Raw genomic sequence first — 27271 nt, forward strand, 5'->3', positions numbered from 1 at the left:
CAAATACTACGCTTGGCGCGTTTGTCCAACTTGTTGGCGCCACAGACACAATTCATTCACCAAGTGGTGTCAGCAGGAGAAGTTTGGAGTCAGTTACTTTGCTTACATTTCAGTGAAGTGTCCTTTTTGTCGCTAAATAACCTATTCGCAGACATGACAAAGCTATCAGAGGGTGCTATAGAGGTAAGTTTAACATTTGAACTTTCACTTGGAACTTGGGAATTAATTGTTTTTACAGCTAAAAGTAGTTGAAACCTGTGGTGCAGCTTTGTTCTTAAGGGGATAGCAGTCATTTGTTTCCATCTCAACTTCACTAAATAATTTATAATTTCGACGTTTGTCACTGCTAGCTCAATTTAATGGTGGCATTTTTTAAACATTTTTTGTCATTTGTTTCTTAAAAATGTTTACATCAGCCTTTTATTAAATTTGAAGTTAAAGTAAATCTTATATAGGACCGTTAAATGGTTTTTTTTCTGGATAAAATGACCTACTTTAAAGTTAAATAAAAGAGAAAATGATTAAAAACATTACTGAAAACTTAAACTGTGTGTTTCCAGGCTCTCACAAATGGCACTGGTGAAAACGACCTAGTTCTTCAGCTGGTGGTGAGTTAAAAAAAAAAAAAGAGCATACATTCTGTTTTTCATGGCACTTCTCTACTCATCCACTAAATCTCCACTGAATTAACTCCTTTTGTATTTGATAACACTTTACATGACATCTTTGCACAAATCATCCATGTATCGTCATTTGATTAGCAGTCAGTATGAATACGACTTTTAGGCCGCAGCCTGCTAAACAAAGCAGGATGCTCTTTAGGGTGAAAAAAGGACCAACATTCAATTTTATAATTTAACACACAGTTCATGATGTGAAAGACGACGAAATTCTGTGGAAAGGAGCCTTTACTCACATAACCAAAGTAGTATTTGAACACATCTAAACGTAACAAAAGAAGTTCTGAAATAAGATGAATAATAAATATATCCACATAAAGATGTACAAACCTAATGTTTTTATACATTTAATAACTGTATGGATAAATCACCTTTCAGAATATTCGCAAGCTTGAAGGAGGAAGTGGTCACACTCGCTGGAGGGTGATGATGAGCGATGGACGGCACACACTGTCCTGTGAGTTTGTTTTCTTTGTATTTTATAATTTTTTGTTGTGGCTCGTTTATGAACAAATAAATAACAAATGTGTAGTCCGTAAACCCCTCTTAGAGGATTTTCTTGCTCTCCTGAATAGATATTATCGTAATAAAATGACAGATGTTCAGCTTTTTATAACATTTGATATCGTAATTGTGTTTATTTTTTGTTGTTTTAGCACATAATGAACGTGTCCTGCACATGGGGTTGAAGCCTTTAGCTGTGTTTTAGGAGCGATTATTCTCTAAAGCTTCTGAGTTGAATGATCCTGCTGCTGCTCCAGTTTGATTTCTTCTGACTTTTCTGCCCCTCTTCAGCCTTCATGCTGTCAACGCAGCTCAACTTCATGGCTGAGGAGAACAAACTGGTCCCGAACTGCATCTGCCTTCTGAAAAGGCATGTGACCAATATACTGAAGGATGGAAGGTATGCAGTTGTTGTAATTTCTTGTCTTTATCGCCACTATTGCCCACTATTAAATACTTTCAAGGCTATAATCTGATGTTTATGTGGGTGTCCTATTACAGACGGGTAGTAATCATTTTGGAAATTGATGTCATCAAGCCTGCTGAAGCTGTCGGAGGAAGAATAGGAGACCCTACACCTTTCACTGAGGGTAAGGCCTCAAACCCACAACAATTTGATTAAACCTTCTGGTTACTGAACACTGAATTATTACCCAGTGAATAAGTTTATAAAGTGACACTGTCATTAACATTGATGAGAGGTGGTATCATCGCACACTTATACTGATATCATCTTCCTTGCAGGTCAGGGTAAAGCCCCACAGCCAGTGCCGACCCCTGAACAACGCCCTCCACTACAGCCACAGAACTTAAATGATGGTGTGTTTTTATTTATTTATTTAACTCTTGAAAATAAATTAAAATGGGTGCAAGTGCTCATAAGTCCCATTTTGCTTACAAGAAGCTCGTAAATGACCACTAGATGGCAGCATTTCTACACTTCTGTCTATGTTATGGGTGACCCACACCTTTACAGGACACGATTCATTTTGACAGCCTTGTTGAGGGACACATTGAGCTCCTTAAGCCTTCGCATGTCTTTCAGTTTTTCACTGATCTTTTTGTCACTCTTTCTAGAAGAACACCCGCTTTTGTGAATATTTAGTTTTCTAAACTTAACAACTGTGAGCCTGTGTTGATTGAGTGGTGATCACTGCCCATGCATGTCAATCATTCAGTTTATCTGTTATGGATGCAAAGTGAATGATAAATACACGTAGCCACATTGACTACTTGAATATATATAGATATAGTTTTAAATTTATGAAGCTGGCAGCTGTTCTTTCTAAGTACAGATGTGTATCACAGCAGAGTAAACAACTTGGACCATGATGGATATGCAGTCCAGCCATCAGAGGGCTTTTTCTGTTCTCTTGTGTGTGTCATAGCAGGTATTCATCCGTCTAATCTGCCTTATGGGAATTGAGGTTGTGGCGAGCACCGTCCTCATCAGCACAGTCATTGTTGCTTTCTCTGTGTGTGTGCTGCTTGATCTGGGGGCTTAATTACCAGAAGTGCAGTGGTTGGCAAAGTGGGAGGACTAAAGTGGACACTTTGAACTCTAATCCTCCACGTGAGATGCACACAAATCAAATGTGCAGCGCTTGTTCAAACGGAAAAATCTCAAAGTCAGGCAGCAGCGCTCTCCTGGGGAGGAGCAGCTCCAGTTTGTTATAGCATTTCACACTCTGCCCCGATTCTGTGAAATATGAATCATCCTCGCTGAAACGCTGGATCACACGTCTCTCACAACTTGGGTTGAGAGGAATTTGTTGTTTCCTGTTTCAGTCTCTCCTCTTTCTCGACTCGTGAGATAAGGGTGGTAAATTCATTTAAAGTCATTAAGTTTTCTTCTCTGATGAAACTTCCCTCCTGAAGTGTGATAATTACAGTGATCAAGCAGTTGCAATCCACAGAAATTAGATTTTTTTTTGTAATTTGCCTCAGATGAATTATATATGTGCCTCTCTCTTGACTCATCTCCATCACTGCTCTTCATGGATCATTCATTTGTCTTTCAGCTCCTCTGCCTGTGCAACGAAGTTACAATAAAGACTTTGGGAAGAAAGCCCCGTCTGCAATGCCCAGCACTCCAGGGGGCAGCTCTAAAGTTGTGCCCATCGCCAGCCTGAACCCTTACCAGTCCAAGTAAGTATGTTTCCTGGTCACTGGGAAAGGTCAGATGGTTTAAGAATAATTGTCTGAATGAGGGAAGAATGCACCACAAACAAGTGTTGCAATTTGGAGATCCAAATTAATTCATACATTGTTTAAAGCTGTCACAACTGCTACGGAAAAAATCAGATGATGCAGAATTTATGAATCTTTCAATTGTCTCATACCAAGGTAGTTATTGTGCTCCCAAAATCAAACACACGTCAAGCTCAAAAAATTCACAACACTATGACAAACATCGGGCAATTCTTTAGTATCTCAGTGATATTTGGACGGTAGGGTTCAGCCTAAAAACGAGGCTTTAGGATACTTTGACATAAATAATAATAACTTTATTTATATAGCACCTTTTAAAAACACAGGATTAAAAGTGCATTGACAAACAGCAAAAACAAGAACAAAGCAAACTAAACCAAACACAGAAGAACATTAACAACAGTAAGAATATAACAGATGCAAAATACTAAAAATAATTGAACACAGTTCAACAGAAAAGAGCCCAAAGTGCACGATACCCAACAGACATATATAACCTGACCATCACAAGAACCATTATAAGAACCCAGGCAACACAAGAACCCAACAACATGAGCTGAGACCAAGAGGAACCAAAGATTTAAAAAGATGTAAGAAACTAAAAGAGCTGAAAAAAATAAATAAAAAGATAACAGCAATAAGAAGGTAAGAGCAGTAAAAGAAATAGAAACAAGTGGTTAAAGGATCAAAAAACCCAAAACTATAATATTAATAAAAATAAAAAGTAAATATAAATATGAAACATAAATAGACTAAGTAAGATAAGAAATTACCAAGTTAAAACACAAGAGGAGATTAAGATATGAGCATAAATACGAGATAAGACCATAAATAAAAGAACAGTAAGAAGTAAAAGAAGATAAAAATAGTAAAACCAGTAAGAAGACGACATCACATAAAAGCAAGTCTGTAAAAGTATGTTTTAAGAAGGGATTTAAAAGAATTGAGGGAATCTGCGAGTCTTATCTCCTCAGGGAGGTCGTTCCAAAGTCGAGGAGCCCTGACTGAAAAGGCCCGGTCACCTTTAGTTTTAAGTCTCGACTTTGGAACGACCAGGAGGCCCCCACCTGAGGATCTAAGACTGCGGGCTGGCTCATATGGTGTCAGTAGCTCTGTTATATAGCTTGGCGCCAGCCCCGTCCGTGCTTTAAAAGTAATGAGTAAAATCTTAAAATCAATTCTAAAACGTACAGGAAGCCAATGTAATGAAGCTAAAATTGGAGTGATGTGATGTCGTCTGTTACAACCAGTAAGAAGCCTAGCTGCTGCATTTTGGACTAGCTGGAGGCGAGACAGTGACTTATTTGTGATTCTGGAAAAGAGGGAGTTACAGTAGTCAAGTCGGGAGAAAATGAGGGCATGGATGATCTTTTCAAGGTCTGGTTGGGTTAGAATTGTTTTAATTTTGGAGATGGTGCGTAGATGGAAGAAGCATGATCGGACAACTGTTTTGATATGGGATTCAAAGGTGAGATTGCAATCGAATGTTATTCCTAGATTTCTGGCGGTGGGTTGGACATTGGCGAATAAGAGACCGAGGCTGCTCTTTGAGATATGAGTGGAGTTCGGCGGGTTGAATACTATGATTTCAAATTTAGAATTGTTCAGTTGGAGAAAGTTTTGTGCCATCCAGCAGTTGATATCGTTTAGGCAGTTTCTGACAGCAGCTAGGCTCCTAGCGTCCTCAGGTCTCAAAGGAAGGTATATCTGTGTGTCGTCTGCGTAGCAGTGAAAGGAGACATTGTGGCGTTCAATTATTTGGCCAAGAGGCAGCATATAAATGGAGAATAAAATGGGACCTAAAACCGAACCTTGCGGTACACCACAGGTAATGTTAGAGGTAGAGGAGGAGTAGTTACCGATGGTGACCGCAAAGGTTCTTTCTAAAAGATAAGAGAAAAACCAGCGAAGTGCAGTATCCTTTAAACCAACCCATTTTCTGAGACGATCAATTAAAATTATGTGATCAACAGTATCAAAAGCGGCGCTAAGATCTAAAAGAATTAAAATTGTGCCCTCCCCTCTATCTGTTGCTAAAAGAAGGTCATTGGTTACCTTCAGGAGGGCAGTCTCTGTGCTGTGACAAGCTCTAAAACCGGATTGGAATTTCTCAAAGAGGTTATTTTCAGTCATAAAAGATAAAAGTTGTGTTGAAACCACCTTTTCTAAAACTTTTGATAAAAATGGAAGTTTTGAGATTGGTCTAAAATTCTTAAAATCAGTGGGATCAAGGTTGGGTTTCTTTAAAAGTGGTTGGACCACAGCATGTTTAAAAGCACAGGGGACTACACCTTCCGCCAAGGAACTATTAATAATGGATAAAATACTGGGTCCAACTGTGTTAAAAACCTCTTTGAGAAATGTTGTGGGAATAAAATCAAGGCTGCCCGTAGCTGATTTCTTAAACAGTGTATAAGAACCTCTCATTCCCTATCCAGCTGTACATGTGCTCCCAGAGTTTGTGTTAATCTACCAAACACAGGTGTTGCTCTATCATTACCATTACATTCTATTGTGAACTGCCAGTTAAGGGCTCATGCTGAGTTCCTGGCAAGCCTAAATGTAACAGAGCCATTGTTGATTTGATATTAGAACTCCAGCTCTGCTATTCTCTCCTACGAGTAATTCAAATGTCACTGGAAAGCGTGTTGCAGAGGAGGGAGGTGAAGGATGCATGTTCAGTGTCATTCATCAAAACGGACACTAGAGGACTGATTACTCATGTTTGAAGAAATGAAGGACAAAAAAGGGCTCACAGAAAGTTAAATTCTGGATCCAAAAAGTGTGCAAGAAAAAATTAGCACAGATTGAACCCTCAGTCTTTCTCTTGTCTGATAGGTGGACGGTCCGAGCCCGTGTGACCAACAAGAGCACCATCCGCACATGGAGCAACTCTCGTGGTGATGGCAAACTCTTCTCCATGGAGGTCGTGGATGAGAGTGTGAGTGATAGCGTTTTCACTTGTTTTATTTTGATATCCTGTGTTGTCCTTCTCCTGTTTTAAATGTAAAAACTAAACGTTTATATAATCCGACAGGGGGAGATCCGTCTGACGGGTTTCAACCAGGAGGTGGACAAGTTCTTCAGCCTCATTGAGGTTGGCAAGGTGAGATGTTCCCCAAGACAATGATTCATTGTGTCCTTGTTTGGGGGCTGAACTGTCTCTCAACGTGCTGACAAAGACAGGAATTTGGCCACCGACTGTTCTTGCATCAGCTGCAAGAAGACTTTGTCAGTTAAAACCACAGAGACTATGAATGATTCATCTGGCTACACTGTGTCCATACAGTAAGCAGCTTATGATCATCTGCCAGCCTTTGTTGATCCCCCCCGGGCTGTCTGAAGTCGTATCTTGTTTGCACCATCCAGTCAGGTGAGCTCTGATTAACACATTGGTTCATCCATCTGTATGACCCAGGTCTACTACATCTCCAAGTGCTCCCTAAAGATCGCCAACAAGCAGTACACGTCAGTGAAGAACGACTACGAGATGACCCTCAACGGGGAGTCCTCCATCATCCCCTGTGATGACAGCAGCGATGTTCCCATGGTGCAGTGCGACTTTGTCTCTATTGCCGACCTGGAGAGCAGAGAGAAGGATTCCACTATTGGTAAGATTAACTTTATTGCCTCACTAAGTGGGACAGCAATCAACACAATTCACTTGTCACGCCATGAACATTATTACATTTTAAGACTATACTAGTAAATAACACCGGGTTCTGTTCATCTCTCTCTGACTTGTTTTCACTGTGGCTGACTAAAAAGTATCTTGTTAATGAACCTAAGAAAAGACATTTCCATTTATTTGAAGGCTCTTTTATCCCTCCTATCCTGCTCCATCAAGCAGCTACTCAGGCCAGCACATTACCCGAGATCACTTCAGACCTTTTATTTTTATTGAGAAACCTGTTATGTCCCACTACACCATGTCTCATGTCTATTACTCCGAAAAAGGCTGTGTTCACCCTTGAGGCTCAGTTTGTTCCAATGCTGCACTGTTGTTGTGGGGTTGAGCCATCTACTGTGAGCTGTGTTTTTTTCTGTTTGTATAGTGGCAACGGTTTGCCAACACATTTTACGAGACATTAGTTTTGATGTTGTCTCATTGTATTCGGAGCTCTCAATAAATGTACAGAGAGAGCTGAGTTGTGTAACAAAGTGCACAAGGGACAAAACAACCTCACGGCCCGGAAGTGAATGTACCATGCACCAAACTACTAACGTAGTACTAACGTCATTTCATGTGTTAATGCACTTCCTAAACAAAGCATAATTGTCTTAAGCACAGCAAAAAGCAACCAACTGAAACTCTGAGCCTGGCTCCCACTGGGATGTTCCCAAGCACCCAATCATAAGCTCTCATAAGCAGAGGATTGAGTTTGTAGCGGAACATATAGCCAGATACGCTGGGAGGCTAAGGTAATTACAGCGTTTGAGCAGAGAGATAGAGAGAGAGAGCAGTGGTATTAATAACACTGATGACAGTAAGAGCCGACAGTGCAGATTGAAGAGCCGATGAGAAAATGAGAACCTGTCACAGGTACATTGAAGTAGTAATAAGGACTCTGCTGTAATCATTTTTAATGAAGACGCCGGCCTGTTCTGCATCTGAGTCATTTGTCACCCGGCATCAAACGTTTAGTTCATCGCTTTTAGACCCCGCGACTCAGCGGGGGGGTGGGCTTTATGAGTGAGTAATGGTGACACAACTGTTTCACCTTTACAAAATAAACGGCATTGTTATTGCTGATTGCATTAGTCAACAAAGAGTTCTTGGAGTGCATCTATGTAAAGAAATTTAAGCCGGTTTCATGGATTACCTCTTAAATTATAGATGTAAGTCCCAGGTGAACTCACACCTGATGTGGAATGAATGAATCACTTATTTCCCAGGAGCCAATTTGTGCTGGAAACCACGAGACCTAGAGTGACCTGTGGGCATTAACGCTACGATCAATATTTATGATATGTATATGTGGGAGCAATTTGTTTGTCCAGAAAACTAAACCCTTAGTGGTCAAAGAAAACGTCATGCAACCTCAACCAGAAGAATTCAACTTAAAAAGGAGTTAATTAGACATGAAAATGTCACGATACAATTTGTGCTGCGAATGTGTAACACCAACTCTTGTTTTATCCATTACAGATGTGATTGGAGTGTGTAAGAGCGTGGATGAAGTGACCCGCCTCACAACTAAGTCTAACAAAGAAGTTTCCAAGAGGACAATTGGTCTAATGGACATGTCGGGGAAGCTGGTGACTGTTACACTGTGGGGAGAGACAGTGAGTATACACGTTCGATGATAATAATGTGTAATGGAGTAGTGGTGTAGTCTGGAGTAAGGATGCAATCGTTCTCAATATAATATTGCACCGTAGTAGAAACGGCCGACAGAATTCCCAGCCAACAAGTTGATAAAGTGACTGTCCTTGTGCTGTTGATTTTTACTTGTGGCTCAGAGGGACTGTGCTGACTTTGCCTCCATTCTTTATCCTCCTTACAAGCAGCACAGTGTACCCTGTTTGTTTGTTCGACAGATACTTTTGTCTCTGGAGGGACTCACTGAGGTACACAAGATGTAGAGTTTATAAAGAACAATGGGAATGCCAAAAAATGGAGTGTCTGAGATATTTCCCCCCTATTTCTAAAAGGCTTTACTTCAGCCCCCTCCTCTCTGTTATTGTTTCTCGTGGTTTACTGTAGTATACTGCACAGAGAAACCACAAAACTGAAAGGAGAAGTTCACTCAACACATTTCTTTAAAGAATGTGACCGTAATCTCTGAATTTAATAACTAAGACCGTGGGTGACTGGGATCGGCTGATTTTCAGCCTGCTCAATCGGTGACCTGCGGGTCCTCACAAATATAGCTGATTGTGCTGCTCTCAGACTCACACACACAAGCCTGTTCATACCATGCGCATGAGATGCCCATCATTAGAGGAGAAAAACGTCGGGTCAGACCTGTGGTTTTCCCTGCAGAAGGGGGAACGACATGTTCCCCCCTCTGCCTGTCCCTGATTCTCGACTTTATCACTGTCCTGTCTCTAAAATAAAAATACTAAGGAGAAAATTAAGAAAAAGTTTAACTGACCAGTATGAAGGTAAGACAACAGTCAGAAAAAAGCAAAGAAAAATCTATTTAAAATTGTCTGCTGGTTAACAATGTCCTTTGGTGTGACAAGTGTGGCTAGCCTTAGCAGTGCTAGCACCAGCCGCCTTCTGCCCTACTTGATGTTAACGCCACATTCCAGTTCTTATAGTACACATTGCTCTGTTTGATATGCCATTCTTATTATTGAAATCCTGACGAATACAAGTAACAACAAAGTTTAAGTGATTGTCCTGTGCTCTCATCTTGTCTTGCGTAGGCGGAGACTTTTGATGGCTCTGGACAGCCCATTTTAGCCATTAAGGGGGCGAAGCTTTCAGACTATGGAGGCCGCTCCATCTCCGCATCCTTCAGCAGCACCCTGATGATCAACCCAGACATCCCTGAGGCATATAAGCTCCGAGGCTGGTAAGTGAGCCCCAGGGTCATAGTTAATGCGGCGTAGAAAATTGTTTATATGTTCTAGCAATTGTGTACCCATGACCGAGTGCTTTTCTAGCAGGTGTGATGCAAGGTAAACGTTTAATACCACAAGCCTTCTTCTCATTAATTACACTGGTGGAAGCTGCCTTCTCAGACACAAGTTTTGCTGTGGAAATTGAAGAACACTAAAGATTAAATGGCAACTTTCCATTCCCCAAGTTGCGAGACTGCATGCTCTGATTCTCATTATCAAGATTAGTTTTTCCCCATTAGCCACAACGTTGGGGGTGCTTCAATGAACCATTGCATATGAATGGAAATCATACTTAATCTGTGGAAATGTGTTTTTTACTCCACTAATCGCCTCTCTAGATAAAATGAAATCCAGCCTTATTTCTGTATGATTATGTTGATTGTAGCATCAGTGTGTTTGTGTGTGTGTGTTCATATTCTTTCATGTTTGGCTTTACTTCAACTCATAAGCTGATGTACAAATTAGCCAAGATATCTTTGTCCTTATATCAGTGTTATCTACTGACATTAATTCATGCTATTTTCTGCACACCCAAATGCTGCGTTGTTATTGCACTAGTCTTGTGACTCCATTCCTTGAAGTTTTCTGCTCATTTTTCCAAAAATAGGCATGCACAGAATGTCTGCATATGTTAAGTGTTTAGTTTCACATCTATATTTAAACAAAGACATCACCCTGTCAGTGTGTGATGTAAAGGTTTACAGGCACACTTCTCTAGGTGGCTGTCTGAAGAAGTACTGCACAGGTTGGCACATGATTGATAGATGAGGCAGTGCTCACTCGGACCAAGGTGGGGGTTGATACTTAACCTCACTCCAGCGCCGTGGCACCCTGATTGATCGGCCCTCCTTATAGATCCTACTTAAACAGGCGCGGCCTGCCCCTCCTCTCTGACGTGAAAGCCAATGTCTCTATTTTGTGAGTAGAGCTCCAATCGATTCCATCCAAAGGGTTTTTATTTGTTTACCTTCCAACACCAGCGCATTCTCTGCACCCAGGAGAGTGAACAGTTCAGATTTATTTTGTGACGGATCCAATGCAGTTTCTTATTCCACCTTGACTGATGAGGCTGTGAGCATCTATGCATGATCACAGGAGCTGATCTGCATAATCAGAGCAGTGAAATGTGACTCTGCTTTGCAGGTGAGAAAAGAAAATCACAAAATATGCTCAAAATTGCCTCTTTAATCAGAAGCCTTGGCTCATGGTAATTTCCTGATGATAGTTTTAGCACAAGCCTCAGGCCTTTTTGAATATATATATTTTTGTTTTATTTCATTTTCCAGAGTGCCAGCTACTGTGAAGTGCTATCTTTTTTTTTTGTAATGGGATTATTTAAATGTGCATAATGATTGAAAGTGTTCCATTATGAGGAGCAGTCCTGGGTCTTTTTCTTTCTTTACCTGAATCATCCACATCCCTGCTGCGGCTTAGTCTTCTTACACTTCCTGTGCTTGTTTCTGTATAATAACACTTTCACTTGGACAGTCGGAGATAAAGATCCTAAAAACCCTTGTGTTGGTTTGTCCACTGCAGCAGAGGGTTTGGTTCATGAGGGTTGTTTTTTTGACAAGGGGCTCCTGCCGGTTTGAAGGCATCAACAAATAAACAGTTTTAAAGTCACAGATGGAGGGAAGCAAGCCCTCACTTTTTACTCTCAACCATGTCACTCTAAGAGAGTAGCAAGATAAAGACAAGATCCTTATTATCCCCTATCCAACCTCCTGCAGTGAAGAGGATGGACACAGAAACCTCCTTCTTTGTTTATCTTTAACTCAGGCCTCTTCACAAAGATATTATCTCGTGATGAGAATAAAGTTAGCGTGCGTTTTTATTGGACGACTGCCAGCTGTTGAATACATAATGTGTGTTATGTTGTGCTGGTGATAAGCCCGGGTCTCAGGGTGGCAGTCGTCCACAAAGTGCCTCCCTTAATGGTTGTTCAGTAAGCCAAGATGTGATTTAATGGAAAACAGAAAAAGCAAGCAAATCAATTATACTCGGAACAAATCTTTTCATGATTATTTTTTTCTAGTGTTGCACTGGAGAACCCAAAAGCAAAAAGCCCAACAGATTCACCTTCACTGCACAGCCAAGGCTGCTGAAACATCATTGTCTTACTCTTGCGGAGGCGTCTTAATTTGATTGTGTTTTGGCGCAGACCTTTGGGACTTCGTCAAATGAATAGACTATCCTTGGTGGGCTGTTAAGGCAAAATCATGCAGTGTATCAGTGTTGCAGCTCAGCACTTTCCAATGTGCTTGTAAATAAGAATGCTGCCCTGTGCACTAATTATCTTGATCTCAGGTTAATCTGGGGTGTTGGTACATCGTTAGCTGCCTGCACTGTTGGCCTCAACCTCTTTTTGATATTACTTGACGGTGAGTGTCAACTTGGCATTGAAGCCCCACCTTGTAAAATGAGTAGTATACATCTGATTTCATCCATCTAACTGTGCGAATGCAGTTGTCCATTAGGTGGCGACATCACATTTGGAGACAGTTGGGCTGCTTTTCCCAAACTAACAGGCAGGGCAGTCGCTGTGGTCTGAACTACAATTTGTCATATTTATAGATCAACGCTCAATGGTGTCAACCTCAGACATTCACCAAAGACTCATTTAGTCACAGAAGTCCACAAAATGACCACGTGAACAGGCTGCCTGTTTAGGACACTGATTATGGCAATAATGATAAAGAGGCAAAAGTCTCATTCTTTAATCGCCTTTTTGTTCTATTGAAATTGTAATTGTGTACTATTGATTTAAAAAAAAAAAAAAAAAAGTCTGATTTACTGGCACTGAGTAATAAGCTAAAATTAATTAAAAACAGACATGCTGAATGTTGTGAGCCAAATTTGTTAATAGGCAGCTGACAATGAGGAGTTCCTCCCCTGGTAGTATTCTGAACACTGCAGTCATAGCTGGCAAGGTGCGCCTCAACCAAGACAGCCGACAACATGCTTTACTGGATCTGATTGATGGCACTCAGAGAGCGGTCTTTGAGTCGTGCCAGCGATATAAGGGTTGTTTTGTTTGCTTTGAGGACAATACCTGCTCTGCTTAAAAAAATCATATAGAAGAGAACATGCAGATTAGTATACAGACATATTTGTTTCATTTTGATTCATTATATTTTGATCATTACAGTTTTTAAATAGTGAGCATTATTTCTTGTCTTGTCAATGTATGATAGTGAACTAAACCTTTATGTCACATGAAGTTAATGATGAGCCCCATAAAAATAATAAAAAAAGTTGCTTTATACAGATTAACAACAAATACTCATTCATACAGGTCTACTGAGGGACAGTGTATTTGATAATAATATGACAGGGATGTCGGTGGGTCAAACTACACAATTCAAATCCCCTTTAACCAGAAAATTCATAAAGCATAACAATACCATACCAATGTCCTTAACCTGAGGAGCACTGTGTAGAAAAACTGAAATTCCACTACTGTGACACTTGATCGTGCACTGAATCATGGACTGTCCTGTCGTGGAGGAATGTAGAAGATGGATTGTATTCTTGCTCTTTGGTTCTACAGCGGTCTCTTACACAGAGAACGAATAGAGCCGGTTTGATTTGATCTTTGCTTGAGAGTAAAAGGAAACACATGTCCATCCATGTTTGCGGTTTAACTTCCACTCTTGTGTTTTTGAAGTCACTGGGTGTTGCACCACATGTCCTTTGCTGCACCCAAAGTGGCTAACACGGTGTAACACATGACTTGGAGTTATGGTGTTTGTGGTTTGTTTGCTACTCTCAGCACAGGCTTTAGAGTCTTAGCTCCAAGCTCAGAGCACTGCTAACTGTGACTTTCCCATCATCCCCTCATGACTCTCTGTCTGACACGTCTCTGCTCCCGTCCTGTCCTTGTTCATTGATACACCGACTCTTGACACGTCTGTGTCATGCACACGCATGTCTGCCAACCCGCAGTCATTTATTCCAGTGTTCCTGCAGATAGATTATTCCACTGGAGCTGCTCTGCTGTACACTGGGTTGTGTCTGCTCCTGATGCACCTTCTCTGCAAAATCTACTTTGCCGTTTTTTTTTTGGTCTCCTTCATCACAATCACTGTCTGCTGTTCCATTTCTGTTTCCTGTGCTCCTCGTTGTCTGTGTGATAAAAGCTGCCGCAGCTTTGAAACCGGGAGAGCGTCACGGTGGGATCTTGTTGAGTGTTTCACAATCCTTTTTGGGGTTCTGTCAGATCAGATGTCCAGAGCAGTCATGTAACACTGTGAAGCTTCACTAGTCTGCAGTCTTATCTTTTAAAAAGTGCGATGCATTTTTAATCATCTCAGCCATGTTGTCGCTAGATTTTTTTCCTCCTTTGTAGAACATCTGTCTTAGGAGAAACGTTGAGCCGTGACTGAAAGCGGATCTGTCAGAAAATCTTTTTTTTGCAAGCTCCTAACAAGGCAGCGGCACAATTATAGCACAGGTACTCTATTGAGAAATCTGGTGCCGGCGTAAAGAATGGCTCACATTTGTCAGAAGGAGTGGGAAATTGGCAGCCTGTGTGTTACTCCGGCCACAGTCTAAGCTGTTAATGGGGATATTTTCAATTAGTCATGCCTCCAGGAGCAAGGTGCTCTCTCTCCGTATTTACAATCTGACCTCCCATTGTGCGTCCCTCTGCCGTGTGGCCAACAGATTAGGAAGCTCTATTGATCTCAGGGACCATTTAAACTGGTATGCCCAATGCCACATACACACACATACGTTGCACTTTACCTCCACCCATCTTTCTTCTTTTTCCACCTTACCTTCCCTCTCCTTCCTCCTTTTGTGAATTACCAGGAACATTGGGTGAAAATGGGTTTCTTATATCACTGTAACAGCCCTGACCCTGGCCAGCTCATCTGTCCCTCTGCTGTTGATTCATTTCACAAGCCTCTCAGCTTGCCTTGTTCCTAGCTGATCCATCCTTGCTTTGACAAACACAAATGGATGCTGTGGGTTGAACAGGGTGTTTTTTTTATTTTTTTTTTTAGAAGCTAGCTGTAAAATAGACAGCCTGCAGCTTGTGGACAGCCATGTGAACGGCAGAATTTTATGCCACTTGCTTTGGTTTCAGATGCATTGTATGTAATAAAGCTGTTGCCCAAAAGAAGCCCTCAATACACCAACATCATGAATATCTCTCGTAGACATATGGCTGTTTTTCTCTCTCCTCCACGTAGGTATGACAAGGAGGGTTATGCCATGGAGGGACAGTCTCTGACAGAGTCCAAAGGTGGCGGCGGGGGAGGAAACACCAACTGGAAGACTCTGTCTGACGTCAAGACTGAGCACCTGGGACACGGAGACAAGGTAAACGCGTGATCCGCTTCGCTTTGGCGCACTCTACATTCAAGATACGGCAACCCCTGACATATTATTATTCAAGCAGGATTCTTTGAAGGTATTCAAGGACGGACTTAAAGGCTTGTATTGAATCCAAAACAACAGATATAAAAATGCCCACAGTCGAGCTTCTTTTCTGCACGGCACACAGCAGGTCTGTACATCCCCGGTACAGTGTAACCTTGTCACTCGCAGCTCTGCGTTGCAAAGGTGCTTTTAGCAGAGAGTCAGCGTGATGAATCTTCATAATCACTGACTCATAAAATCCCTGCACCACCAAGAATCTGTGCTGAGTGCCCTGATCTGCTCATTAATCCCCTGTATTATTGGTGTCCTCTCTCAGTCTTGGTGTATGTTAGCGGGGGGAAAAAAATCACATTTATCCCTGGTATTGATTACTAAGATTACATCGGCTTCACTTTTGCCTTTTGTGAAGCAATTACTGCCCTCAGATAAGTTAAATCATACATTCTTATATAATACCCCTCCTTTATTAGTTTTTACAGTTAAGTACAAAGTCTCCAGAGAAGCATTTAAATACTCTAGAGTTGGACACGGGACCTAGACAAAGAACTGAACATGTATGAATTAATGCAATTCATCGTGCTCTGCCTTTAGAGAGGTCATCATAGTTTGATGGACATTTTGCACAGGGAGAATTTTTGCTTAATTTCTTTAGGACAAGAACTGAGAGCTCATAATTCCTTAGAAAAAAGAGAGAAATCAAACGAATAAATAGATTTAACAGGAGCAGCAGTTAAAGTGAAGACTCAAATTAAAGTGAAACTATAAACTTGAAAAATACTAAATCCAGGATGGTATAACTGAGCATTTGTCTGCCTAAGGCTCTGAGTCACCCTGTCCTACTTCTGGTTCCCTCATAACTCTCTCCTCCCTGGTCTGAACTGCAGGACTCCCGGTCACAGATAGTAACTGGCTTATTACTCCTCCTTATGCCTCTTTTAGTGAAGCCACTTCACTGGTGGGTCATCTGGAGCTTTACAATAAAGCTTAAACAGCCCTATCTATTTCTTCTTCATGAAATTCCACGCCCTCAAATCCTGTCTAGGACCATTAGCCCCCCTGTCAGGTGGAGGTGCTTCTCCTGGCATCGGCTCCCTGCTGTTCAGGGAGGAAAGGTTTGACCCTGGGCCGTACAGAGACTCTTGCTCATCCTCCGCATGTCGCGTGATGAGGCCTCGGTGCTGACAAAGGACCTGCGCCGAAGCTGTCCTCAATCCCTACGAGACATCCCATACGCAGGGGCATGGGGGTCAGGCCTCTCAAGACCACCCCCCCCCCCCCCCCCCCAAGCAAAGTCTGGTGCAATTAATTGTCCCTGTCACAAAGTCTTTGTGTCACAATCTCCAATTTCCACATTGCTCCTGTGCCCTCGCTTGACAGTAAGTGGCCACCCTCCTCTTGTTGGCTTGACACTGCATTTGTAAAAGCCTATGACATGAGGCGACAAACGCGTTCTTCTGTTGGCTTCCCACTGTGGCAGCTCGCTCAGTCACGTGCTGTTTGAAGAGGTGTTTACTTGATAAATTGAACCTCGTTTGGAAAAGCAGCAGAAGTTGATGCCTTAGTTGTGTTTGGTAAATCAAAATGGTAATTAAAAAAAAAAAGCATAGCCAGTGGCTCTCTTTGTTTTGGAGCATTGTTTTGGAGGATTTTCTCTTATATTGTTGGTGTCACTTACACTCTCTTCAGGGGAGTTTATTTATCCAAAGTGACAGTTTTTTAGTTATTCTTTACATAACTAAGGGGACTATTCAGTTCATATTTACATAGAGGCTTTAATGATTGGATTTGGATGTTATGGCTCTAAGGTTACAGCTTTCTGCTCTGCTCCCTGACACTAAACAAGCACACTTAGCCTTTCTCAAAGTGTGCAGGGCCCTCGCGTCCTCTCTGTTGTCACAGCCAATACTGAAGTGAGTCGGAGGGGGGAGAGTCTGTCCGAAACAATCAGTTGTTACCCTGCGAAAGACTTCTCTGTCTTGTGCATTAGGGCCTGTCCTGCGTGAGGGAACCCTTCCAGAGGAGGAGACACACGACGTGACTCATCAGCAAACATGTCATAACGTTCCTGTTTTGTATTCGTCTTCTTTCTATCCAATGGGAAAGTCACGTCACTTACTGAGGTGTTTTCCATGCTGACTAGGAATATTCCCCTAAAGGCTGTTTGTGTGCAGCAGGTTTCCAAAGTTTACTTCCTCTCTACAAAGGCAGACGCTGCAGCGCTAGTTTGCATTTGTGTCGGAGCCATTAGGATTCAGGTTGGGTTTGTATCTTGCACAGTGTTGCTTTTTGACAGTTCATGACCCACTTTATGCTGCCTGAAATGTCATGTGCATGTTAATGTCCTGCTCTAATATTCCCAGTTTTCCACTGGGAACAAACTGTACATTTAAACACACAGGTCTGGAGAGGAAAGACCTGCAGTAAGAAGTTTGTTTCTTCATGTCCCTCTAGGCGGATTACTACACCTGCATCGCTACCATAGTTTACCTGCGCAAGGAAAACTGCCTTTACCAGGCCTGTCCCAGCCAAGACTGCAACAAAAAAGTAGTAGATCAACAGAATGGCATGTTCCGCTGTGAAAAGTGCGACAAAGAGTTCCCCAACTTCAAGTACCGCCTCGTCCTTTCTGTGAGTAACTCAGCTCTTGGTTCCCTTGAAACATCTGACTGTTTTTCAGATGTGCCACACATGCACTTGCACACACATATCTAAAATTCCTGCTTCTGCTGAGGCTATTGGTATCATTATTTCTTATCCAATTTTCTTTTTCTCCTGACTTACTTTCCTAATTCATCTTTTTGCCTCCTAAGACTCGAGCAGCTCTCTCCACTAATGGCCCACTCCCTGTGGTTCAACATTGGCCCCAATCTGCTCTTTGCAGCTAAATTTAGAGACCTTTTTAAAGCACTTTTTTTTCTTTTTTTTTTTTTTTTGCTCTTGTGTTTAAATAAGAGCTCTGGCGAGTTAAATTCTGTGCTGTATTCATTTTGCATGAAACGCAGGGAGGAACAAAAAAATAGAGGCCAATTTGCAGCTCAGCTTGGTCGCATTATTTAGAAAAATAACGTTGATATCAAAAACTCTCCTAGTCAGCAACAGAGCAATTGCCAGGCATCTGAAATAAGCAGCTTTTGTTTTAGTACCTCTCACCAGTGGACATATTGTTTTTCCTCACAAGCTGTAGCATAAGCTGTGAATTTGCTTCCTCTGTATATATCACAAGCACACTGCGTGTATTGCCAGGTTTACCAGCAGGATACTGGCTAATTAGAGGATGTAATGATTTCTTTGTTGATCTTGTGTTGCGTATGGGTCAAAGTTTTTGTATTTTCTCTTACCTTTTGTTGTCTATATCATCGGACAGGCCAACATTGCAGATTACGGGGACAACCAGTGGGTGACTTGCTTCCAGGAGAGTGCAGAGGTCATCCTCGGCCAAAATGCAGCTTACCTGGGGCAGCTCAAGGAGTCGGTGAGATCTTCTCCCAGAATTTAATACCTGCCTCAGGAAACAGCCAGGGCAAGAGCTAAACCTCAGGCTTTGTTTCTGCTAGTCATGCACACTTACACACACACACACACACACACACACACACACACAGTCACTGCACACTGCATAGACAGATTTTCTGCTAAAGACACCCACAGTGCTTTGTTTCTTCCAGGCATAATTACTTTAAAAAAATCACAGGAGGCATTTTTAATTGTTCATTTATAAGACACTTGATTTATTTTGCACTTGAGACCATGATGAAACTAGCCTATGATTAAAAGAAAACATGTTCCTCTTGAGTTTGAGCCAATCGGATGCTGTCAATTTCAGAACGAAGCTGCCTTTGACGAGGTCTTCCAGCAAGCCAACTTCAACACGTTCGTCTTCCGCAGCAGAGTGAAGCTGGAAACATACAACGTAAGTAAAGCAGGAATGTTAATTAGTTGGATGAAATGCCTGCCGGTTTGTGGTCATCACAGTGGGCTTTGTTCGCGAAGCATATTGTGTGAAATAAAACGTATGCTCGTGTTAAAGACGGGCGAGGAGAAAAAAAAACACAATGCAGCCTCAATCGTCCAAACCACCGTAATTTATTTTCTTTGTAAACTGAAAATGCACAGCACGTAAACAGCTTCTTTATGCATTACCTGTTTGTGCTTTCCACTTTGATAGTTTTCCTATTCATGCACAAAACGGCACTTCTTTCATTTTGACTGACAGAACCATCTTTGGAAAAAAAAAAAAAAAAAAAAATCATGTTTGTCCAAGACTGCCGCTCGTTTTCAGTGGCTTTGTGTGAGGGTGCACACACAGATTAGTCGTGGTCACTATTTCCTGTAGGCCAAACAGATAGAGGTTTGTTTTTTTAGGGAAGCACATAAAAGAATTGATTGGGCTGGGACTCTGAGCAGGAAGTCTGGAGCCGAGCCAGAGGCTGCATCCGCCTTCCACACACAGAAGAGGCCACTGTGTCTGTCGCATTCAGCTCAGCATCCCCACTGCCAATGGCACTGCTACAACCATGTATTGGCTGCTGCCTCCAAGCCCCATATTCCTCCGACAGAGACACCTGCAACCTCTCTTTCAGTTTGTTTTTCTGGTTCTCAGTGCTTCAAGCCAGCCATTGTGCCCTGCTGTCACATGTTGTCATGTGCACAATGTTGTACATGCTTGATGTGGGACTAAACAGGTCCTTAACACTTAATGACATCCATCCATGGTGTTGCATCATAGTGGGATTTAAGCTTTGATTGAAGTCTCTAACAAGATTTACCAAAGCAGCTGAGGAAATTATTCTCATTTGTAATTCAAACAAGGCGCTACAGCAGTCACATGTGCAGCGTGATGAAATTATCCTCTGTAATGACATTAAAACACACATTTAAAGGTCACCCTGGGTAAGGTATTCATAATATTATTAGCCATATGCATGCTATGTTACAGCTTATAGAATTCACTTTTGATCAAGAGAGGTATAATTAACAGTGATTTTTCTTTAAATTAAGAAGCAAAAACTTCTTTACTTTATTATGATCCTGAAGGAAATCAGATGCGCAGCAGGCAACAAGACACGACAGGTACACAAAAGACAACATCAGAAATACAAATGTACAGAACATCACCAGCTCAAGTGAAAAACAGGAACTGCAACCACACAGCACAGAGAAGTGCTTCAAGTTGAATAAAGTGCTGTGCAGTCGGTGAAAATAAATAGTTCTAATGAATAATCACGCTAAAATGAGAGAAGAATAAAAACATTGATTCAAATAATCAGCCAAAAAAATACCTGTCCTACCCTCAAAAATACACCATAAGAAATACCGTAAAATCCGGTGTATAAGACGCACTTTTAATACCAATTTTTTCATCTTAATAGTTGGCTGCGTCTTACACACCGGTGCGACCAATATACCAGTACAAAATACTGAAACACGCCGTCATTACCGCGGGTGCAGCAGCCCCTATCACTGCGAACTGGGGTGATTAAAAACCTTACAGTCTATGTTAAAAACCCATCCCCACGCTGTGCTGGGAAAGACTGCGACACAGACCAGGCTGGCTGCGCGACTTTTTCCACATCTTTTCTCCCTAAGGAGGTGATAATCATGCATTTACAGAAAACAGTGGTATATTGTTCCGTGAATAAACCTTGTGGAGTTCTCTTTTGATTGAAAGAGTCCTATATTAAAGTTAAAGAGTGACCAGCGGAGTTGGCCAGCACGACTCGCAACGTCGCAAGCTAGAAGTCTGTGCCTCACAACTTTCCCTGCAGCAGGCTTAGAGCTCGACTACCGTACTGTAGCTAGTAGGAGTGCAAACAAAAAGTGAAAACAGACGGAACTGAAGAGCGACACAGCTGCACAGAAACTGCACTTTGTAGACATCGCTGAACACAATATAAATCGTCACGCAGGAAGACAGTTCAAAGTTGTTTTTTTTTCTCACTAAGAGACCTTCAAAACAGGGTGTGTCTTATATACTGGTGCGACTTATATTCCGGATTTTACGGTAAGCAAAGCTTTTCAATGGCAACAGGGATCATAGAATGTCTTGTTTTGGTTCGATACATTCTGTAACGACGGCCAGAAAGAAGGAGATCAAACTCAACAAAAAGGTCAGTTCCTGATCTGTGGAGCCTTACTGACGACAAGCTTATTATAAATGTCCTGCAGCTGAGCTCGCTGCAAACCGATCACCTTGTTGTTGATACAAGGCCCTTTAGTACAATGTCTTTCTGCTTTTCTGTATTTTATATCATTTTTAAAATTATTATTATTATTAAAGTTAGTTTTGGGGATTTTTTTGCCGTTATTAGATAGAACAGCTGAAGAGAGACAGAAAGGAAAGAGTTGGGTATGACATGCAGAGAAGGGACGGGGCCGGACTTGAACCTACAGCCGTACATGGAGCGTGCGACACAACCACTAGGCTATCGGCGCCCCAAATATTTTATATCATTAAACTGATTAAACAAACTACAGTATACAGATTGCTTTGTTCCAATTTTTGTGACAAATTCTAGCCACAGTCAGTTGAATCTTTACATTAGTTGTCTTAATCAGAAGGTGCAGCCCTCTGCTAAACATAACACATCTAGCTTTGTACACAGAACAGCTATCACAAGTCTGTGGAGGTCATAGTCATGTTTAGATGTTGTAAAGACCTGGATTTATTTGGTACTGAAGTATTAAAAGTGAACTGCATTTTTTTTTTAAAAATGTACTCGACAGATTAAAACACCACTCAGCTAAGCATGATTTTCTTAATTAGCAAAAGCTAAACAATGTGGAAGAGACTAGTGTACCATTAAGGATAAAGACAAAAACACATCCAGGTTTGCTGAGCCATGATTAATCTCATTCTGACTACAAAGACAAAAAGCAGAAAGCCTGTTTGTGGAAGAATGTGTTGTGACATTGAAAACCCAAATACCTGATTCTATTAAGTAAACGTGATTAATTATATTATAATAAACCAAACAACTGCGATTAGCTCACATGGTGATGATTCACAATGTAATTGTTTCCACAGAAATCAGAAACAGTTGCGTCTGTACTCATGTGCTTTCAAAGCATCCATATCACTTTGATGTTCCAGAAATGTAATTGTATGGCTCTCAAAATGCCACCGGATGAATGAGTTGATGACTTTAAATCTATTGTTATTGTCAAAACAAAATCTTTTCAATATCAGCGCCCCTGACGGTGCTCTTTGACAGTCTTATATCTTAAACTCTTCTGACAGGAGCAAAGGCTGCATGTGGCTTTAATATCCAAAGTGTTGAGCTGCTGATAGGTTCATTGTCCCTGTAGGCCGTCTTGACAGTGTAAGTGATTTAAGTGTTTCAAATGGACGAAACTGATGGAAATGAAAGTATTATTGAATATTAATGTGTTATTGCTAAACAAGCCCACTCCTGACCACAGCAGCCTAGTTTCAAACACACAACAATGTGTTTGATTTAAAAGCAAACAGCCGATAATTTGAATATTATCTCATTGTAAAAGCCTGTTTGTCTGATTAATGTGACCATTACTATCACATGACGAATGATTTTGCTCAGTGTGTAAAGGTATACATACAAGGGTCACATACAAGGATATATCAAAGTGGGAAGGTTGCATACTGAACCAAACGTCCAGTGATGCACGGTACTCAACAAACACTATCTTATACAACTAAATAATAAGTGTTCAGGACAGGCGGTGGGTGAGTTTAGAGAGCAGCGGAGCAGACAACACTGGTTGTCCTTAGAAGTACATGTTCATTCATCTAGTTTTCCTGTCCACGTAACAGCTACTGATGTGGCATTGTGCGCAATATCAAATAAATACAAGTGTAGGTTAAGAACTTAAATTGAAGATCTGACTGATTTTGAAGTTATGTCGGTATTGGAGTGTCTGTGCCAATTTACAGTCGGCTCTTCATCCCCGCTGTTCTCTTTGTTTATACTCTGTAGGAGAAACAATGTCTTTTTTTTTGACTGTATGAAATGATTAGTTTCCTTTGCTCTAAGTGTTCCTGACAAGTTTAAATCTGTAAGAAAAGGGGTCACAGTGGAACAAATGTAGGTGTTCTGTTTCTCTTGTTTTTCTGTATAAACACATAGTGGCTAGGGGGTGGGGGCGCACAGGGGGCAGCAGCACAGGTTGTGTAAGTTTGGATCAACACCTCACTTGGCTGCACACAGTCTGACACACACACACACACACATAACCACCAGTATACAGTATGTTGTTTTTTTAAATAACACAAAAACGTTCACACTTGCTCTCTTCATAATTCAGTCTTTAAGCCAAATGAAATGTTCTAAAGTTGCGGCGACATTTATAGCGCGACATACGTACAGAGGAGGGTCATGATTGAAGCAGAGTGCTGTGCACATTTGTCCGACGTATATGTCTTGCTTAATGTGGTTATATAAAGAAGGTCTTCACTGAGGCTTCACCCTCTAAAGTAATTACGTTTGAGACTTCTGCATTGATAATTACATTCAAGTCACAGAGCTTTGCATCTCTTTGGCTGAAAGTTAAATGGCGACCTTTAAGAAACCCAGACAGTTGTTAAACAACACTTTAAGGTGCCCTGTGGAGTTTTCCTGTACATGAAGTTTTTGTTTACACTCGGTGGTACTTAACAGAATGCGTTGTGTCTATACGTCAGGCCTGCCAAATATGTTGACGTATTATTATATTGTTTTATTTACTCAAGCATCTGCAAAGTAAATACATTTAAAAGTATATCTCATGCAATGCGAATATGTATCCTTTGTGTTCTCCTCTTGTCTTTGGGGCTTGCTATGTGTCATAGCAGGTTAGTGTGACACCTGTGGCAGGAATGTTACAGTGAATGTCAAGTGCATTTGTTTACTCATAAGCCTTCACCAACCTGCTCATTGATAGACTTTTGTATAGCCCTTTTAGTGAAGCTCATTCCACAATCCTTACAGATGGTCCCATCCATATAATTCATATGTTGCACCTATTTCCTATCCGATAGTAGCCTGAAGTGAAATATGTGTTTTGTGCCCTAGGAGGTTTTGTATAAAGTTAATTTGTCTCTGATGTTGATGTATAGTGGGACAATTTATTTGTTTCTTGTTCATTCCACTATAAGTCAAACCAGGAAGATGAATTTATCTGTTATTCCAAATTTTGTTTATAAAATGTCCACATTTCTCTTTCATCGTCCAAAACAAGCAGAGAGATTAATATCCTGCTATTGTTAAAGTGTGTGGGCACCAATCCAAAGGAAGATCATTTACATTTCACCTGCTCGAGCTGCCAGCGATTAATGGAAACAAAATAAGTGTAACCTCTGTTTAAATGCAGAGAATAATAGCTCTGCTAAGAATGACCTTCCAGTGTCTAGACAGCCGTGGAGGTGGTTATGGCTTTTAAAGCTGCCTCTCTTTTTTTGAGAAGCATTCATTTTAATGCCAACACAATTCAGACACCAAGTCCAAACGCCTCGCATTAACCTACTTTGTCATGAGGGAAGGGAAGGAGCCAGCATATTGTGTGTGTGTGTGTGTGTCAGCAAGCCACACATTTGATACATCTTGAAGTCTGGCTTTTTCCATCACAGCAAGGTAGGGACATGCAACCCAAAGCCAAGTGGATACCATCATGGTCATTTGCAGTAAAAAAAAAAAAATATTCTGTTCTGATGCCACATGACCAAATTTTGATTTTCCTCTCACAGGATGAATCCAGGATCAAGGCTTCAGTGATGGAGGTGAAGCCTGTGGACCACAAGGACTACAGCAAGAGGCTGATCATGAACATAAGGAACATGGCTTCTAATTAGACACCGTGTTTTGTCCCTGTACAGACGGCTCTAAACGTGATAAAGTTTTGCTTACATAGCAGTTAAGTTTATTGTCTTGTTGTTCGTTTTGTGTTTAACTTTCCCCCGAGTGAGAAATCCTTCAGAAGTACTTGTGACTGTACACCTTCACTTTGTAAAATAATGTTTGGTGACCTGATTCTGGGAACACTTTTTCTTCTTTGTTGGTGAACATAACAGACAATGTTTCTCTCTGTTTTTACCCTTTCCTCTTTGTTATTTGGGGGAAGCAGAGCAGAGAGTGGGTCAGTCAGCCACAAAAGAAATCATCAGCGTGTCTTAAGTCAGCCAGTTGTTCCTGCATGCACTGTGGTCATGAAGGGGGTGGGTGTGTGTGTGTGGAGGGGACCAGAACAGTAGCTAGCAGTCTTTTATACTTTATGACGCTCCCAGTCATAATGGCTCGGTTGGACCTGCACATTCCCGATAAGACACTCTACTCTCACTCTGTCCTCCCCCCTCAGTCTCTCACATAATTGCAAACATAAGCACATGTACACATTCACAGTGCAGACCTAATGGGGAAATGCACTTCTCTCTATTTAAACAGATTCAAGGTGTTTACAATCTTTTCAATGCCTTGGAAATGTAAGTTCTGTAGTTTTGTTTTTGGGATAGTTAACTGATAATAAAAAGTTTGTAACCAAACTGTGTGTCCGAAGTCTTTTCGTATTATTTAGAAGGAAACGACTGTAATGTATGAACCTCTAGCTGACACTATTTCCTTTCTGCACCAAATCAAAACCTGTGTCTATTTAAAAGCAAAGGAAAACATGGAGAGGATTTATTCAAGGGCTGGTACACAATGCCCTCTATCTCCTCAGGTTTGGCTCAGATGTGCAACAGATTCCCCCCCTGTAAACTTGACTTTCATGTTGTATTAAAGCAGAACATCAGTGAGGCTGCACCTCCCCATCTTTCATGCGATAACATCTCGTTTCTGCTGTGCTGCAGCTGTTGCCTGTAGTGTGCAGAGATGGATTAAAGCAGTCTTAAAATGGTAAGGAAAGGTAACTTACGCTTGTTTATGCTTGGAGATATTGATTTGAAGTTCGCCTGTGCTGCTGACACTGTTTGGCTGTTTTAACTATTGATGTGCTTCCTCTACATATGTTTCAATACATCTTTTATAACACAAGTCAGTAACTGTAGTAGGCGGTGTAACAGGTCACCTGTGATGCCTTAACCTGGTTTTACCTCAAACAGTCAATCATGGAACAGCGGGAAGGGCATGATAGTGTAGTTTGCGGAGCCTCTTTAGCCATGTGAACAGAAAAACATTTTATTCAGTGATGCACACAGCACCACAGAGGGGAGGGGGGGGGGGGGGGGGGGGGGGGGGGGGGGGGAAAGCCTGTACTCCTGCCAGGGTAAATCTAGCACTTTCCCCCGGGACTCGGGGCTGGAGAGTTATTTTCTGCCCTCATTTACATCTGGCATCCCATCAGCTTTTATTTGAAGCAGGGAAACTGGAACTGTTGTTGAAGCCTCAAGGGAAGTCTCTTGATAATTCAATTCTCACACCTGTTTTGTAATTGTGATTAAGCTGATTACGCAGCTCTAGTTAAGTCAAAAATTAGATCGGGATGCATTTCTAATTGATTTCTTGCACTTGATGGAATGAGATTGGCTCACTAACAGGACTGGGTCACGGTTGCTACTCGGGAGTAGTTTTGACCCTGTCGTATTTATAAGCAGCAGGTGAACATGACTTAATAGAATAGTCATACACAACATGGAGAGAATATATGATTATACTGTGTGGGATGGCACTGCTGGGGTTTTGGGTTTGTTAAAGGCATTTCATTGGACAAGTGTCTAATTAATTGATGCTTATATAACTCAAAGCCTGCTTAAGAATGGAATAATGCACTGCAAACAAAAGTACAATTTAAGTTAATGAACTAAACATTGGTTTTACTTGACACTGCCCGTTCCCTATCTTCCACTGATGGTACACTTTCTCACTCCTCAGCCATTAATTGCCACCTTTCTGTGCTCATCTGCGTCACTCGTGTGTATGACTTTGACATTTTTTGTCACAACTTGGGAAAACATTTGTAATCTTTTATGTCTC

The 27271-nt window shown here is 41.4% G+C and overlaps 1 protein-coding gene across 1 annotated transcript; it reads left to right on the forward strand.

Annotated features, from left to right (window-relative positions):
- rpa1 (replication protein A1) lies at positions 1 to 25842 on the forward strand. The gene is made up of 17 exons (XM_061046645.1): positions 1 to 183; positions 561 to 608; positions 1059 to 1137; positions 1476 to 1584; positions 1686 to 1774; positions 1929 to 2003; positions 3206 to 3332; positions 6234 to 6336; positions 6433 to 6501; positions 6814 to 7006; positions 8545 to 8681; positions 9771 to 9919; positions 15164 to 15293; positions 17805 to 17981; positions 18718 to 18825; positions 19177 to 19263; positions 25051 to 25842. Exons 1-17 carry the CDS (start codon positions 154 to 156, stop codon positions 25153 to 25155), a joined length of 1815 nt encoding a protein of 604 aa, XP_060902628.1. The 5' UTR covers positions 1 to 153; the 3' UTR covers positions 25156 to 25842.
- The last annotated feature ends 1429 nt before the right edge of the window (positions 25843 to 27271 follow it).

Source organism: Labrus mixtus, chromosome 9, assembly GCF_963584025.1.
Source record: "Labrus mixtus chromosome 9, fLabMix1.1, whole genome shotgun sequence".
In the NCBI taxonomy this organism is placed as follows: Eukaryota; Metazoa; Chordata; class Actinopteri; order Labriformes; family Labridae; genus Labrus; species Labrus mixtus.

Coding starts and splice junctions, on each gene's coding strand:
- rpa1 (XM_061046645.1), top strand. CDS start 154: ATGACAAAGCTATCAGAGGGTGCTATAGAG. Junction 7,007..8,544: donor AGAGAAGGATTCCACTATTG/GTAAGATTAACT, acceptor TATCCATTACAG/ATGTGATTGGAGTGTGTAAG. Junction 15,294..17,804: donor ACCTGGGACACGGAGACAAG/GTAAACGCGTGA, acceptor ATGTCCCTCTAG/GCGGATTACTACACCTGCAT.